The 14,403-nt window shown below is 40.2% G+C and overlaps 1 protein-coding gene across 30 annotated transcripts in view; it reads right to left on the bottom strand.

Annotated features, from left to right (window-relative positions):
* Window positions 1-467: 467 nt before the first annotated feature.
* The window catches only part of SHLD2 (shieldin complex subunit 2), a 95,062-nt gene continuing 81,126 nt past the window's right edge, over window positions 468-14,403 (bottom strand). For 25 of the 30 annotated variants that reach the window (XM_082407895.1, XM_082407872.1, XM_082407871.1 and 22 more), the window contains 3 exons: window positions 7,060-7,288; window positions 3,546-3,661; window positions 468-828 (listed from right to left, as the gene is read on the bottom strand). In XM_082407895.1, coding sequence (XP_082264021.1) covers window positions 629-828; window positions 3,546-3,661; window positions 7,060-7,288 — 545 coding nt within the window. In that variant the 3' untranslated portion in view covers window positions 468-628. The other 5 variants (XM_082407881.1, XM_082407870.1, XM_082407892.1 and 2 more) reach the window with 5 other exon arrangements.

Below are 14,403 nucleotides of genomic sequence, written 5' to 3'. Positions count from 1 at the left end.
GTGTCTGCTGGCAAGTAAATTCAGTGAGGCACTCAAATCCTAGAAATGAGCAATGTGACTCTCTGCCTCCCCTGATAAAGAGTTGAAACATGACCATGTTTCCTGCATTTTCAATGCCTCTTTATCGAAAGACATGCTCGTCTGGAACTTGTCTAAATGTAGGCTTATTATGAACTAATCCATAGTCGTGTATAGTTATAATCAAGGAAATCATGTCATGTCTACGGTTTATTAACGTAGGAGTAAGGAAAGCACTTAGAGTTTGTGACCATAGCAGAAAAGCAATTCCTGAGGAAATGCCTCAGGTCCGCGTCCTAGTACTTAGGAGAGTGCCTGGAATGGAGCAGGGACTAAATGGAGAGAGCCTTTAATCCTAATGAACTGCTGCATGTTGCCTTCATTGCTAGATCATTTTTCTAGAAGCAAAAAAGGGAAAGACCGAAAAACAAACAAAAAACCTCACAGAATTTTCTCAGGGAAAAAAAAGTTTTAATTAATACCTTTAACACAACTCTCTTTATAAAATATACTTATTTTAAAACCCCGAGCAAAAGCCCTGTCATTCATTTCAAAAGACAAATCATTTCAGTGCTCTTCCTTGAAGTGCCTGCAGTTTCTTCCTCTGGTCTTAGAGAAGGGCATGGGACCCGTGCTTCATGTCGTCAGGATAAAAATCCAGGAGGGAGAAATCCTGTTGTAGTGGGTAGCTGTTTTCATCTAACACAAAGAGGCTCTGCACCTTCAGGACACAAGGTGCCCCACTGCCCGCCAGCAAGGCATGGAGCAGGTCTGCGGCGACCAGGTCGTAGGTGACGTCTGAGGGAGGGGCTGAGGAAGAGGAAACATGAAGGGCTCTTAGCATCCCTTCCAGGGGTGTGGACATGCTCACATTGAAGGGTTCATTGTTTTCCTTGGTTTCTCAAGTCCCAAACCCACTGTAAATGTCTCTTTCTACCCCCTCTCTTTCTAGTCACAGGTTACTCTAGAATGATGAGGCACAATTCCTGCTGATCTGGAGAGAAGGCACAAGTAATGCACTGTTCAGACTGATGGTGTTTCCTATTATGGTACAGCCCCTGGCTTCTTCAAACAATCGAGGGAAGAACTGAGATTAATCTTTTCCTAAATTAAGCCTGAAACAAAAAGGGCATGTCCATATCAGAAAAGTACTCTTATATTTATCTAGTCTATAGCTCTTATCACAGTTACATATACACATATTTATTGTTTATATAACAGGACTCTAAGTTGGTTACTTAATATCAAATCTTGCTAATATATAGAAATACTAAGATTCTAGGTGGATATGTCATTGTATTCTGCATTTGTCCTATATGCTTCCTCTCATTTTTTGAGGACATCCAATCAAGTCATTTAGCAAGTTGCTCAACACTAGACAGCCAAGGCATCACTGACTATGCTCAGACTCTACTGGTTCCCTAACCAACACCACCAGCCTTTCTTGGATTGAGTCTACAGACTCCTGGAGGGCCCATGACATATTCCTGGAGGTGTGAGAATTCTGTACAACTCTTAAAATTTTTGAATTTTCACTTTGATAAGCTAAAAAAAAAAATCAAGGTTAGTGATAATCTGAATGATCTGATGAACACTTTATAACGGTGCCCACATCTTCACTTATGGATACAATTTAATTAATGCCAAGAAGGAGGACTTTAATTGTCTCAGGAATGGGCAAAACACAGGTCTATACTGTATATAAGAACGATGCTTCTCTGAGAAATAAAGACTAACTGCCACTGTGCAAAAAATGAAAAGACAAGACTGAAAATAAACAAAGAACAATGAGAAAAGGCATGAAAACAGTGGAAAGAATGAAAATTAATAAAGAAAGTGAATTAAAAAAACAGAGAGACTTCCGATTAGGATGCAGAATACTGGGAAGAGTGTGGCTCCTACCCTAACAATTATTAGAAAAAGCTGAACAAACTACAGAATCACAATCTCTTGGACCTATAAGTGAGCCAAGGTTGTACAGCTGCCAAGAAGACTGCAGTGTAAGGAGAGATAGGACAGGAGCACGGGTTTACCTGGGGCTGAGCTCAGAAAGAAGCCAGTCCACCAAACAAGCAAGAATGAAGAATGTGCTGAAAGTTTCAATGAACTGCTAAAAGCCAAGTGTAGACCAGCGTCAAAGACAAGGGGGCACGTGCTCTTCTTATCTTCACCAGGTACTCACAAGGCTGGATGCAGGTCAAGACATCAGAGAAAGCTTCCAGCTATGGTGAAGGCCTGGGAAAGGGGAGAAGCTGCCAGAAGGAAAAGCACAAAACACCACTCAGGACGTCTCCCTTAAGGAACAAAAGCTTTAAACTGCTGGAGGAAGACCTCAAGTCCTACTGCCCCAAGATACAGATGGTGAGGATGAAGATGGAGGAAAGGTGAAAGGAAAATCCCTCTATCCCTGGGGGAGGGGCAGAAAACCACCCTGGATCAAGACCATTAGCGGTGCCCTGCTGCTGAGAGAGGGGCAGGACCACACAAAGATACCCACCAAAGACACAAGGCAGAGCTTGGCTGACTTGGCAGGAGGGGCAGGGTCACTGAGAAAGCACCAGATCCAAGACCCAGACACACAGAGCCTGTGTAAGACTAAGGCTGGACCAGAATCAAAGGGAATCACTCCTACCCTTCCCTCCAGGCTGGGATGCACCAAATGACAACGAATAGAGCTTGTACAACCTGGGGAGGTACAAGAACATGAAGAGAAACTCTCTCTGAGGCCCAGGTACAGAGTGAAGTGTTAAAGCTGATTGGTGAAGCAGGAATAGTAGGGAAAACTCTCTGGAGAACCACTCCGTACCATGAGCATACATAATGCTAGATAACTGGAAGCCAGTGGTGACCGGAAGGTAACCAGAACAATAAAAAACTCAAATCCAACTCATGGTCTGACAAGATTAACTACTCTGCCCACCCCCGACCCCCAGTAAAGGTCTAGGAAAACAGGCATGCCCACTTCAGGTACAAATACTGTTTACCTCAGTCTGTATTGTTCTATATGCAATGTTCAGCATTCAAGCAAAAATGAAAGCCAGAAAAAATAATCCACTATTAACAGACAGAGCAATCAACTGAACCAGATTAACTCATCTGCTTAGAGAGTCTAAGACTAATGAGAAAACGATGGAGTTTGAGCATCTGACAAATGGGTCATCTTCACTTTGTTGTTAGCCACTGACTAGACCTATCATCAGAGCTGAAGATCCTACATATCCGCGCCACCGACACTGGACAATCTTTATATGTTTATATAGTGTCGCACATTCATTTACTTAACTATTATAAAACTAAGGTCCTGGTGTTGGACACCAGGTAGGTCCTTGTTGATTATCTATTTTATATATAGTAGTGTGTATAGTCTTGTGTTTCACTTCAGCTAAATTATCCTTCTGCTTATATACTGACAAAAAAACCCTCTTAATTTACAGTATAGTGTTCCTTCTGTTCCAGTATACTATCTACACTCCTGAAATGAATGGTTTCACCAAGAACAACCTCTTGATGGCGTGTTGATATCTTACCTATAACTCTGTTGAGCCAGTCAGGAGAAATGTTGAGAAGAATCTTCTCTATCAGCTTTGATCCTACATGGATGCAAACCTTATATATTCCATCAACTATGGTCATTAAAGCTGGCCTACAAAAGAGTAAACAGCACAGGACCCTCAAAAAGATTTTCAATTAAAGAAATGTTTAAATGCAATATAATTTCAAAAATCACTGGGTTTTTATGCAGGGTTAATTTTAATTCCTAAAACAACTCTAGGACGTCCTGAAACATCCCAGAAATACAAGAAGGGCTTTTTTTTTTTTAAAAAAGAGTTTCAAGTGATAAATTAATAAATTTTATTTATTTCATTTTAAATTTTCAGATACTAATGTAAGAAGACATTATTTTACACTGCTGTGTAAATTATTTCTAGAAATAAAATAAAGATGATAATCATGTATTTCACAATCACAATTTCAAGTTATTTTTTTCCACTGGATTCTTTCTCATCAAAAACAAACTGTTTTGCATGTCAATAAACAAGGAACTAGGTAAATAGTTTTCAGTACCATAGTTTTCAGTACCAATAGTATTCAGTACCATAATATTCCATATGCAATGGAATATTATGTGACTGTTAAAATGAACGAGGAAGATTTATAAGTGCTATTAGGAGAGGAATGCCATGATACCCTCTAAGGAACAAACAATATGAACAAAACGATATGGATAATATTATTCTATCTATATACTTTTAAACACAGGGATATACCTCTTTTAAAAATAAATTATTAAAAAATAAATTGAAATCCAGATACTACCTGTGGCAATGACTGGGTCTGTGAACATCAATGGCGTCAAATAAGGAACATGGTTGTGTTCTGTAATGTAGTTGACGGCCAACCTTTTACAAACACAATGGTAGCAACCAAGTAACTTTTGGAAGAGGAAACAGAGGATTCACTGTCTTTAACAATGATTGGGCATTATCTTTAACTTTGCAAACTGGTCTTCCTGCTGGTACATATTGTGATGTTATTTCTGGAGATAAAATTGGTAATGATTGTACAGGAATTAAAATCTATGTTTCTGGTGATGGCAATGATAATTTTTCTATTAGTAACTCTGATGATGATCCATTTATTGTGATTCATGCTGAATCTAAATTATAAAGCTTGAATTAAATACATATACCCAGAGCGGGGGGAAAAATAATAAACTGAGAACAGAATTTAGAAAGACTCACTAGTATAGGGGAATTTCGTGTAACAGCTAAAACATGACTACTGATTTTCCCTCTAAAAACTTACTTCCCCCTTTATCCACATGATGATTCTAGTTTCTTTCCTCTTTTACACTCTATACTCTTTCCCCAGGCTATCTCTCTTCCTCCATTCTTTATTTCAACAAATACATACTCGATATCTTGTACCATGCAGTGTGCTAAGCACTGGGTATACACTAGTGAATAAGACAGATCTGGTTCCTTCACTCAAGGAACTTAAGAGTTTAATAGGATAGAAAGACAATAAGCTTTTCAACAATGGTGGCAAGATGATTCAATGGGGATAGAATAGTCTTTTCAACCAACTGTACTGGGACAACTGAATATCCACATGTAAAAGAATGAAGTTGGACCCCTTCCTTATACCACATACAGAAATTAACTCAAAATAGATCATGGACCTATACATAAGAGCTAAAGCTATAAAATTCTTAGAAGAAAATATAGGAGTAAACCTCCATGATCTTGGCTTAGGAATGATACTTTTCTTAGATATGATGTTTCTTTATGTTGCTTGAAAAGCACAAGCAACAAAAAGAAAAACAGATAATAAAAAGTGTTGGCAAGGACATGGAGAAACTGCAACCCTCATACGTTGCTGGTGAGACTGTAAAATTGTGCAGCAGCTTTGGAAAACAGTTTGGCAGTTACTCAAAAGGAACAAAAAGTTACCATACAACCTAGCAACTCTACTCCTGAGTATACATCCAAGAGAAATGAAAACATGTCCACACAAAAATTTGTACATGAATGTTCGGAGCAGTATTATTTATAATAGCCAAAAAGTGGGGACAATCCAAATATCCATCAGTTGATGAATGGATAAATAAAATGTGGCATATCCATATTATGTGGCAATAAAAAAAAATGAAGTACTGATACATGCTACAATATGGATGAACCCTGAAACATGTTAAGAAAAAGTTAAGTCACAAAGGACTGCACACTGTATGATTATTTATATGAAATGTCCAAAATAAGCGTACCTATAGAGCCAGAAATTCGACTAGTGGGTGCTATGAGTTGGTGGGAGAGGAGAATAAGTGACTGCTATGGGTATGGGGCTTTGGGGGAGGGGGAGATGAAAATGATCTAAAATTGATTGTGGTAACAGTTGCACAAGCCTGTGAATATATTAAAGCCATGGAATCATACATTTTAGATGGCTTAATTTGATGGGATGTGAATTATATCTCAGTAACGATGTTTTTTAGAAGACAGTATGCAAGTAAACGACTCCAGGTACACACACAGGGCACTCTAACAGAGAACAAAGGAGGTGACTAAGAAGGCCTCTCTGATGAAGGGCCACTGAACTAAGACACGACGGAGCCAGCCTCGTGGAGTCAGGCAGAGAAAAGAGCATGTGAGAAAGCCCTAAGGAGGAAAAAGTCAGAGTGTCTAAAGAACTGCAAGAAGGCCGGTACAGCTGCAGCCCTTTGAGCAAGGCAAGGAGTACAGCAGATGAGACCACAGAGGCAAGTGTGATGGGAAACTCTGGAAAGGTTTTAAAGGAAGGGAGTGGTCACTCTGTCAGCTGTGGAGAATGGACTTGGGGGAGGCGAAGGGAGGGGACCATGCATCTGAATCCAATTTTCTTTTCCAGACAAGCAACTTTCAAAGTAAGAGCAAAGTTCATTTACTTATTTATAACAAACATAAATACATGTAAAGGGAAATAAGGCTTATGGACTAAGCTTCTGTAAATTTTCTTAAAGTATTCCATGATAACATGCTGAATATATTTGCATACGGCTTTTAGATATTGCAGTATTTAGAAATAGAAAAGAGAATAAAACACTGAGTGCTAGTCTGCTATCCTTAATTTCTAATATGAAGTTGGGGAAACTGAGATACAGAAAGGTTAAACACCTTACTAGCTTCCACAACTCAGAGGTTAGGTCATATAATTACTTTTAACCTTTAAATTCCAATAATATGTTAAGGTGAGGAAATGAGTTTCTTATGAGCCATTTAGAACTTGGTTAAAAATGTAAACCAAGTAAAAGTTTTCTTCAGTATAGCTGCTTAAAGACAATAAAATCTCCCAATTACTGCTTTTTAAAAATTCCTGTTATGATTACTGGGCAATTTCTGCTTTCATAAATAGCTATTTATCACTCAGGAGGAAAAATTTATTCTCTTGGATTAGCTCTAGTTAGTTCTCATTAGAAAGAGTTGATATATGTAATTTTTTGGTCACTTCCAGTCCTATAATATTAAACATTTTCCATCCCGCTGGCTTGCTTAGTTGCCTTACCTATAGTATTTTTTCTTCATGGTAAATGGCAAGCAGCTAAAACATTGTTTGTAGATCTTGTTCTCATCTGTTTCTAGTTCCAATCCACATTTTGCACAGCCCGTATATATAATATTGGGAAGAGAAGAAAAAATAATCTTCAGAGAACTGTGAGCATTTAGAGCTATCTTCAGAGATGCTGTAACGGGAAACACTAGCTCTAAAATCTGGGCTTTGATTAGAATCACTCCTGTAAAAGACAAACAGAAAGAAATATCACAAATTAGGAGGCCAAAACCATAACTTTAATTTACAAACATGGTTAACTATACAGTTGATTCACAGTTACTTACAGTAAAGGATACACCGAGGTCTTGTTCTTTGTCTTCTCTACTCTTTTCCTAGACATTCTCACTCACGGAGGACTTCCGTATTTACTATAGAGTGTAAGGGGTGATCTGCCTGCAACTTAAAGATTTATTTGGCTAATTTGGCTGAAAAGGTGGATGTTTTCTTCCTCCCTGTCCTCTGGAATCATGAAAAATCAGTTTAATCTTTTTTAGGAGAAATCCCTTTAAACACTTGAAACTAACATGCCATCTCTTCTTCCTTTTTAATTAATCATCATCAAAAGTCAAATAGGAGGTCAGTAATTCTTCTATTCTCTACTTTGCCCAAAAATAATACACCACTAGCTTACCATCTTTTTAAACTTTTTTTTCAATTTCCCACCCATCATCATCCACACACTGGGTGTTGGTTACATAGCCATGTGAGCCCTGAGGGTCCTCATGTACTAAATGTTTTCTGTGTGACTCACCAGGCACCTCAAGCATGTTCATTCACTACTCACTGGCTCATGCACTCACTCATTCAACAAATACTGAGTATCTCTTATCTGCCAGACATTCTTTTTTTCTAATTTATCTTTGCCTTATTGTATACTAGTGAGATTGATGAGTTTATCTGAGCAACCTTCTCTTTTCCTCTCCATGTTCAGTTTAAAGCCTTTTTTAAGGCTTTGAATTTGCTCCTCTTCATCCTTTTAGCACACTCCGGGTCAAGAACTCATCATTCAGTGTCCTGTTCCCTTTCCTGGTAATCTCTGCAGGGGTCTCATTAATGGCGACTTTCCTATTCCTAAGCCCTTCAGTTTGCTTCAGTCTTTTAGTGCCTGAAGGTTGTTTCATCATCTCTTCCAATCATGTCATATATCTCTACACAAATTACAAGGGTGTGTAGCGGTCAGCATACCTAATAAACTATAGCAGACTCTTCATCACGCCTTTCCATAGACGTGATGAATCACTAAGAAATTATTTAGTGAAATAACTCAGTAATTTTATTTTTATTAAAGCATAGCTCACCTATGTTTTTTGTTTTTTTAATATTTATTTATTTATTTATGTGGCTGCGTTGGGTCTTAGTTGCGGCACGCGGGATCTTCGTTGTGGCATGCAGGGTTTTTCGTTGCGGTGCATGGGCTCTTCGTTGCAGCACGTGGGCTTCTCTCTAGTTGTGGCGCGCAGGATCCAGAGTGTGCAGGCTCAGTACTTGCGGCGCGTGGGCTTAGTTGCCCCACGGCATGTGGGATCTTAGTTCCCTGACCAGGGATCGAACCCTCGTCCTCTGCATTGGAAGGCAGATTCTTAATCACTGGACCACCAGGGAAGTCCCAATAAGTTTAGAAGAATGTTAATATAATTGCTAACATTTTGTAAATTTACACAACTCTTGAATTAAAAGTTCATGATGAATGTGGATACCGCTTTCAAGGGGTTCACGGTCTGCTGGGCACTGATATTCTGCTGATGGCAGGATACTTCCTTCCTTCCTCCCCTCCTCCCTTCCCTCCTTCCTCCCCTCCTCCCTTCCTTCCTTTTTTTTTAATTTTTGGCTGCACCACGCAGCTTGAGGGATCTTAGTTCCCGACCAGGAATTGAACCCAGGCCACTGCAGTGAAAGCGTGGTCCTAACCACTGGACCGCCAGAGAATTCCCAGAATCTTCATTTCTTTACAAGGAGGCAGGCACAGCCTCAACCCCTCTGGCTTTTACTAAGGAAGCAGACCCTCTTGGGAAATTCCCCCTGTTAATCTCCCTTTCTTCTGCCTTTTATTTAACTATGAAATAGGTTAGAAAAACATTGCTTGTATTTCCACATGCTCTCCCCATGTCTGTCTTAAAAACACATAAACAATGATAAAAACTATGAATTCCACCCTCATAGCTAAACATCAAGAGACTGAAAATAGCTAAAAGGGCCTCTGTGAACACAGGATACTGTTACCAAACACAAGTTCGGGTGCCCAGTGCATACTGAGGCTAAACAACCTGAAATGTTAGAGTTTGGAGCAGAGAAAGGTTTACTGCAGGGCCAAGCAAGGAGAATGAGCAGCTCACGCTCAAAAAATCCAAACTCCCTGATGGTTTTCAGGGAGAAGTGTTTTTGTTTTTGTTTTTATTGAAATACAGTTGATTTACAGTGTGCCAATCTCTGCTCTACAGCCTCTACAGGCTTCCCTGGTGGCACAGAGGTTAAGAATCCGCCTGCCAATGCAGGGGACATGGGTTTGAGCCCTGGGCCAGGAAGATCCCACATGCCGCGGAGCAACTAAGCCCGTGCACCACAACTACTGAGCCTGTTCTCTAGAGCCCAGGAGCCACAATTACCGAAGCCCACGCGCCTAGAGCCCATGCTCCGCAACAAGAAGCCACGATGATGAGAAGCCCACGCACCGCAACGAAGAGTAGCCCCTGCTCGCTGCAACTAGAGAAAGCCCGCGCACAGCAACGCAGACCCAGTGCAGCCAAAAATAAATAAATAAAATAAATTTATAAAAATAAAAAAAAAAATGTGTACCTGGAGTCGTTTACTTGCATACTGTCTTTTCCATATGGTTTACCACAGGATATTAAATATAGTTACCTATGCTATGCGTTAGGAACTTGTTTAGGGAGAAGTTTTGCTGCGCAAAATTCGGGATGAGGGCTGCAGGGTGTGACTTTCTTCTGATTGGTTAATGGTGAGGTAACAGGGTGGTGTTCCAGGATTGTCAATCATGAGACTTCTGATTTCAACCAGTCTGGGGTCTCAGCATGTAGTTAACCATCTTCCACTAGTGTGGGGGGCCTTAGTTCCTGCAGAAGAACTCAAAAATTCTGTTAATGTATATTACTTGAGCAGGAACCAGGATCCTGCTTTAATAGTTGCACTATGATTTCTTGACTGCTCCTTCTTTGTTTCTGCATTCCCTTACTTCCCTGGTTAGTCACTGTTGGAATCTACTCTTTGGTATTCAGGAAAGTCTAGGAGGCTGAAGCCTTTATCCTGCAAATAAGAAACTGGGGACACAGAAAGTTTTTTGTACCTGGGAAGGCCCCGCAGGGTCCTGCTCAGTTTCACAACCAGGGACTGACTATAACAGCACGAAGTTTTTGCATGGTTTCCCACTGGGGAGTACACCTCCAGGGTTTGCAAGAATAGTCCCAATTCCCAGCCTCATCCCCCAAATTGGTCAGTTTATATACTTAGTACCATTAATCATCAAAACTGTAGCCACCTAATTTGTTGTTGTCCATAATATTGTTTATTTTTATTTTAAAATCTAATTCTAGGTCTCCAATCCCAGCAAGTAGCTGTTTTATGTAAAAGGTAGATAACAGAGTAGACTTCTCTGTGACACCAAATTAAATGTAGCCCCTCTACTGCCTATGGCATTCTTCTTGCAGTGACCAGCTCCACAAGCCTGTGGGGCTTTGGGGGTGGGGGGGCGGGGACAGGAAGGACATATAAATATGAAACTGGGTTAGAAATTTACATGGCACTACAACACTACCCAAGATTTCACCAACTAGTATAAATCTAGAGTTTCTATAGCCACTTACTTCCATTTTTGAAAGTTGTATCAAAATTTTGTTTGGTATAAAAATTTGTAAATTTTCTATCATCTGTGTTTATTTTCCAGAAGTATTATTAATTTAACTTAACTGTTAGTATTGAAACAGAGTAGGACCCTGTGGGGCTCTCCCAGGTACAAATCCTTTCTGTGTCCTCATTTCTTGTTTGTAGGAAATAGGCTTCATTCAGCCTCCTTGATCTTCCCTGAGTTCCGAAGAGCAGATTCAAACAGTTGCTAATCAACGAAGGGAGGAGATGCAGAAACAAGGGAGGAGAAGTCAAGAAACAGTAGTACAGCAGTGGGGCAGGGTCCTGGTTCCTTCTCATGGAATATACATAACAGTATCTTTGAGCTCTTCTGCAGGAACTAAGGCCCCAACCCAAGTGGAGGATGGTAACTTCAGGCTGAGCACACAGATTCCCAGAGCACCACCCTGCATCTCTCACCCCAAATACTGCCCATAAGACTTCTCCCTGAAAACCACCAGGGAGTTGGGATTTTTTGAACATGAGCTGCCCATTCTCCTTGCTTGGCCCTGCAATAAATCTTTCTCTGCTCCGAACTCTGACATTTTGGTTTGTTTGGCCTCACTGTGCATCCGGCACACGAACTTGCGTTTGGTCACAATATCAATAAATGTTTCCATGTAGAAGTGGGTATATGGAGTTCTTCTCTGAGAATAAATCTCTGTATTCAATTAAAAGGTGGATATTTTGAGAGGTGTTGTTGTTTTTGTTTTCTACTTGCATTCTCCTTAGCTTAGTTTTATAATGTAATAATGCTAACCTATAATCACATCTTGGAAAATATTCAAACACACATACCTGAATTAACACAACTTGTAAAATTTTAACCTGGCATTTGGCCAAGGTAGAGTAAGCGACTGGATTTATGCTCCTACCTTGTGATATAATAAAAAGTAAATATTTGGTCTTTGTCCTTAGTTCCCAGCACACAGGTCCAAAAACTCTTGGAAATCTCCCAGAGTGATAAGAGTATCTTTCTTTGCTAATGAGATGACTGGTGACTGGGGCCCATAGGTAGCTTCAGGATGAGGGCTGGTCACCAAAAGAACCAAGGCAGATTAGATGGTTAGAACTTTCAGCCCTACCCACTGACCTCTGCAGAGGGGAAAGGGGCTGGAGATTGAGCTAATCACCAATGGGCAATGATTTCATCAATAACGCCTACACGATGAGACCTTGATTAAAAACCTTAAACAGGGTTCAAGGAGCCTCTGGATTGATGAACACATTGAGATGCTGGGAGGTTGGTGCACCTGGAGAGTGCATGGACGCTCCACGCCCCTTCCCCCATACCTTGCCCTATGTATCTCTTCCATTTGGCTGTTCCTGAGTTGTATCCTTTATAATAAACTGGTATGTAAACAAAGAGAGTTCCTGAGTTCTGTGAGCAGTTCTAGCAAATTACTGAGCCTGAAAGTGGGGAGGGCTGTGGGAACTCCCAACTTTGTAGCCAAGTCAGACAGAAGGGTACCCGGGGTACCTAATACTTGAGACTGGCATCTGGAGTGAGGACAGTCCTGTGGGACTGAGCTCTTAAACCTGTGGAGTCTGATACTAACTCCAAGCAGGTAGCATCAATATTGAACTGTAGGACACCGAGTTGGTGTTCAGAGTTACAGAAATGGCTATTGGTGTGAAAAAAACAAAAACAAAAAAACAAACCAAAAAACCCCATACATTTGATGTCAGAAGTGTTGTGTATAAAAATAGTTAAGACACTTGAAACAACCAAAAACCAAACAAAATGTATGACACAACAATTCTCAAGACATCAGATATCAGACAACAAAGGACAGTGATCCCTAACAGATGAGAAGCAAAAGATGTAAGCCTGGTGACTGCCCCAGCTTACAAAGAGAGTTTCCTGGCTGTGGTGAAGGAAAGGGTACCCAGGCAGAGACTGGTGGTTTCCCTGAGTTGAGAGGAGACAGAGCTTTGAGTCTGGAAGGCTAGTATGGCTAGAGTTCTCAGGGCAGAGCACTAGATAGATGAGAGCTGCAAAGAGAGAGAACTCTGGAGAAGTGCAGAGGGAGAACTCTGGAGAAATGCAGAGGGTCCACCCCTTGGAGAATTCAACTGAGTATTGACCAATATATGTGACCAGAGGCCAAGGAAAGAACCATGGAAAAGGATTACTGGGAACAATCACTGAAGCTTGCACAGAGCTGGGAGTAGTGTATCTTCCCACCAGCTAGAGTGGAAAATCTTGTAATCCATAGTGCACTGGATAGAGAACTTAGAAGCTGTACTTGGAGGAAAATTTATGGCACTAAACTCCTACATTGGGAAAAAAAAAGTCTCATATCAACGACCACAATTTCCACCTTAAGAAAGGTAAAAAAGTGAAACCCAAGAAAGCAGAAGAAAGGAAAAATAAAGATCAGACAAGAAATCAATGGAATAGAAAAACAGAGAAAATTAATGAATATAAAAGGTAGTTATTTGAGAAGATTAATAAAATTGGTAAAACTCTAGCGAAAATGATCAGTAAAAAAAAAGAGAGAGGACACAAATTAGCAATATCAGGTAATACTGTTATGAGTCCAAGCTTGCTCTGTTCACCACCAGACAGGCCAATGAATCGGAGACCAGAAGTTGAGGCAAGGAATACGACTTTATTTGGAAAGCCGGCAGACCGAGAAGATGGCAGAATAGTGTCTCTGAAAAACCATCTTTTCTGGGTCTGGATGCCAGTTTCTTTTATACAATCAGAGAGGGAGAGGTGGTGAGGAAGTAAAGTAAAAGGGCCATCAATCTTGCAAAACATCTCCTGGAATGACCAAGCCTTGGTGAGGGGATGTGTTAGTTTCTTCTTTCTTGCAGCCATTCACAGGTGGGCAGGGTTCCCTGAGGCAGGCCATTATGTATGATTATAATAACAAAAGCAATGAAAAGCAAAGGTTAAAGTCAAACAGGTCCAACGTTGAGTCCGATTTACCTCTTCCCTGTTACAAATATTACTATACATTCTACATATATCAAAAAGGATGATAAGAGAATATCATAACTTTATGCCAATAAATTGTTGTTGCTGTTGTTGTGCCAACAACCTAGATGAAATGAACAGATTTCTTGAAAGATACAAACTACCAAAGCTCACTCAAGAAGAAACAGATAACCAAAATAGCCCTATATCTATTAAGTAAATTTAATTTGTAGTTAAACCTTCCAATAATAAAACTTCAGGCCCAGATGGCTTCCCTGAGTTCTACCAAACACATACAGAAGAAATCAATCTAATTCTAAACAAACTCTTCCAGAAAACTGAAGAGGAAAAACTACATACCAACTCATTCTAAGGGCATTGCTCTAACACCAAAACCGGAAAAAGATATGTAACAGGGAAGAACTAAATGGGACTCCATGTTGGATCTGTTTCTTTGACTTTAACCTTTGCTTTCCGTTGCTTTTGTTATTATAATCATATATAATGGCCTG

The sequence above is a fragment of the Balaenoptera borealis genome, assembly GCF_965194805.1.
Source record: "Balaenoptera borealis genome assembly, chromosome: 10".
Lineage (NCBI taxonomy): Eukaryota > Metazoa > Chordata > Mammalia > Artiodactyla > Balaenopteridae > Balaenoptera > Balaenoptera borealis.
Note: the sequence above shows the minus strand (reverse complement) of the source record. Positions and strands in the feature narration are given on the sequence as shown.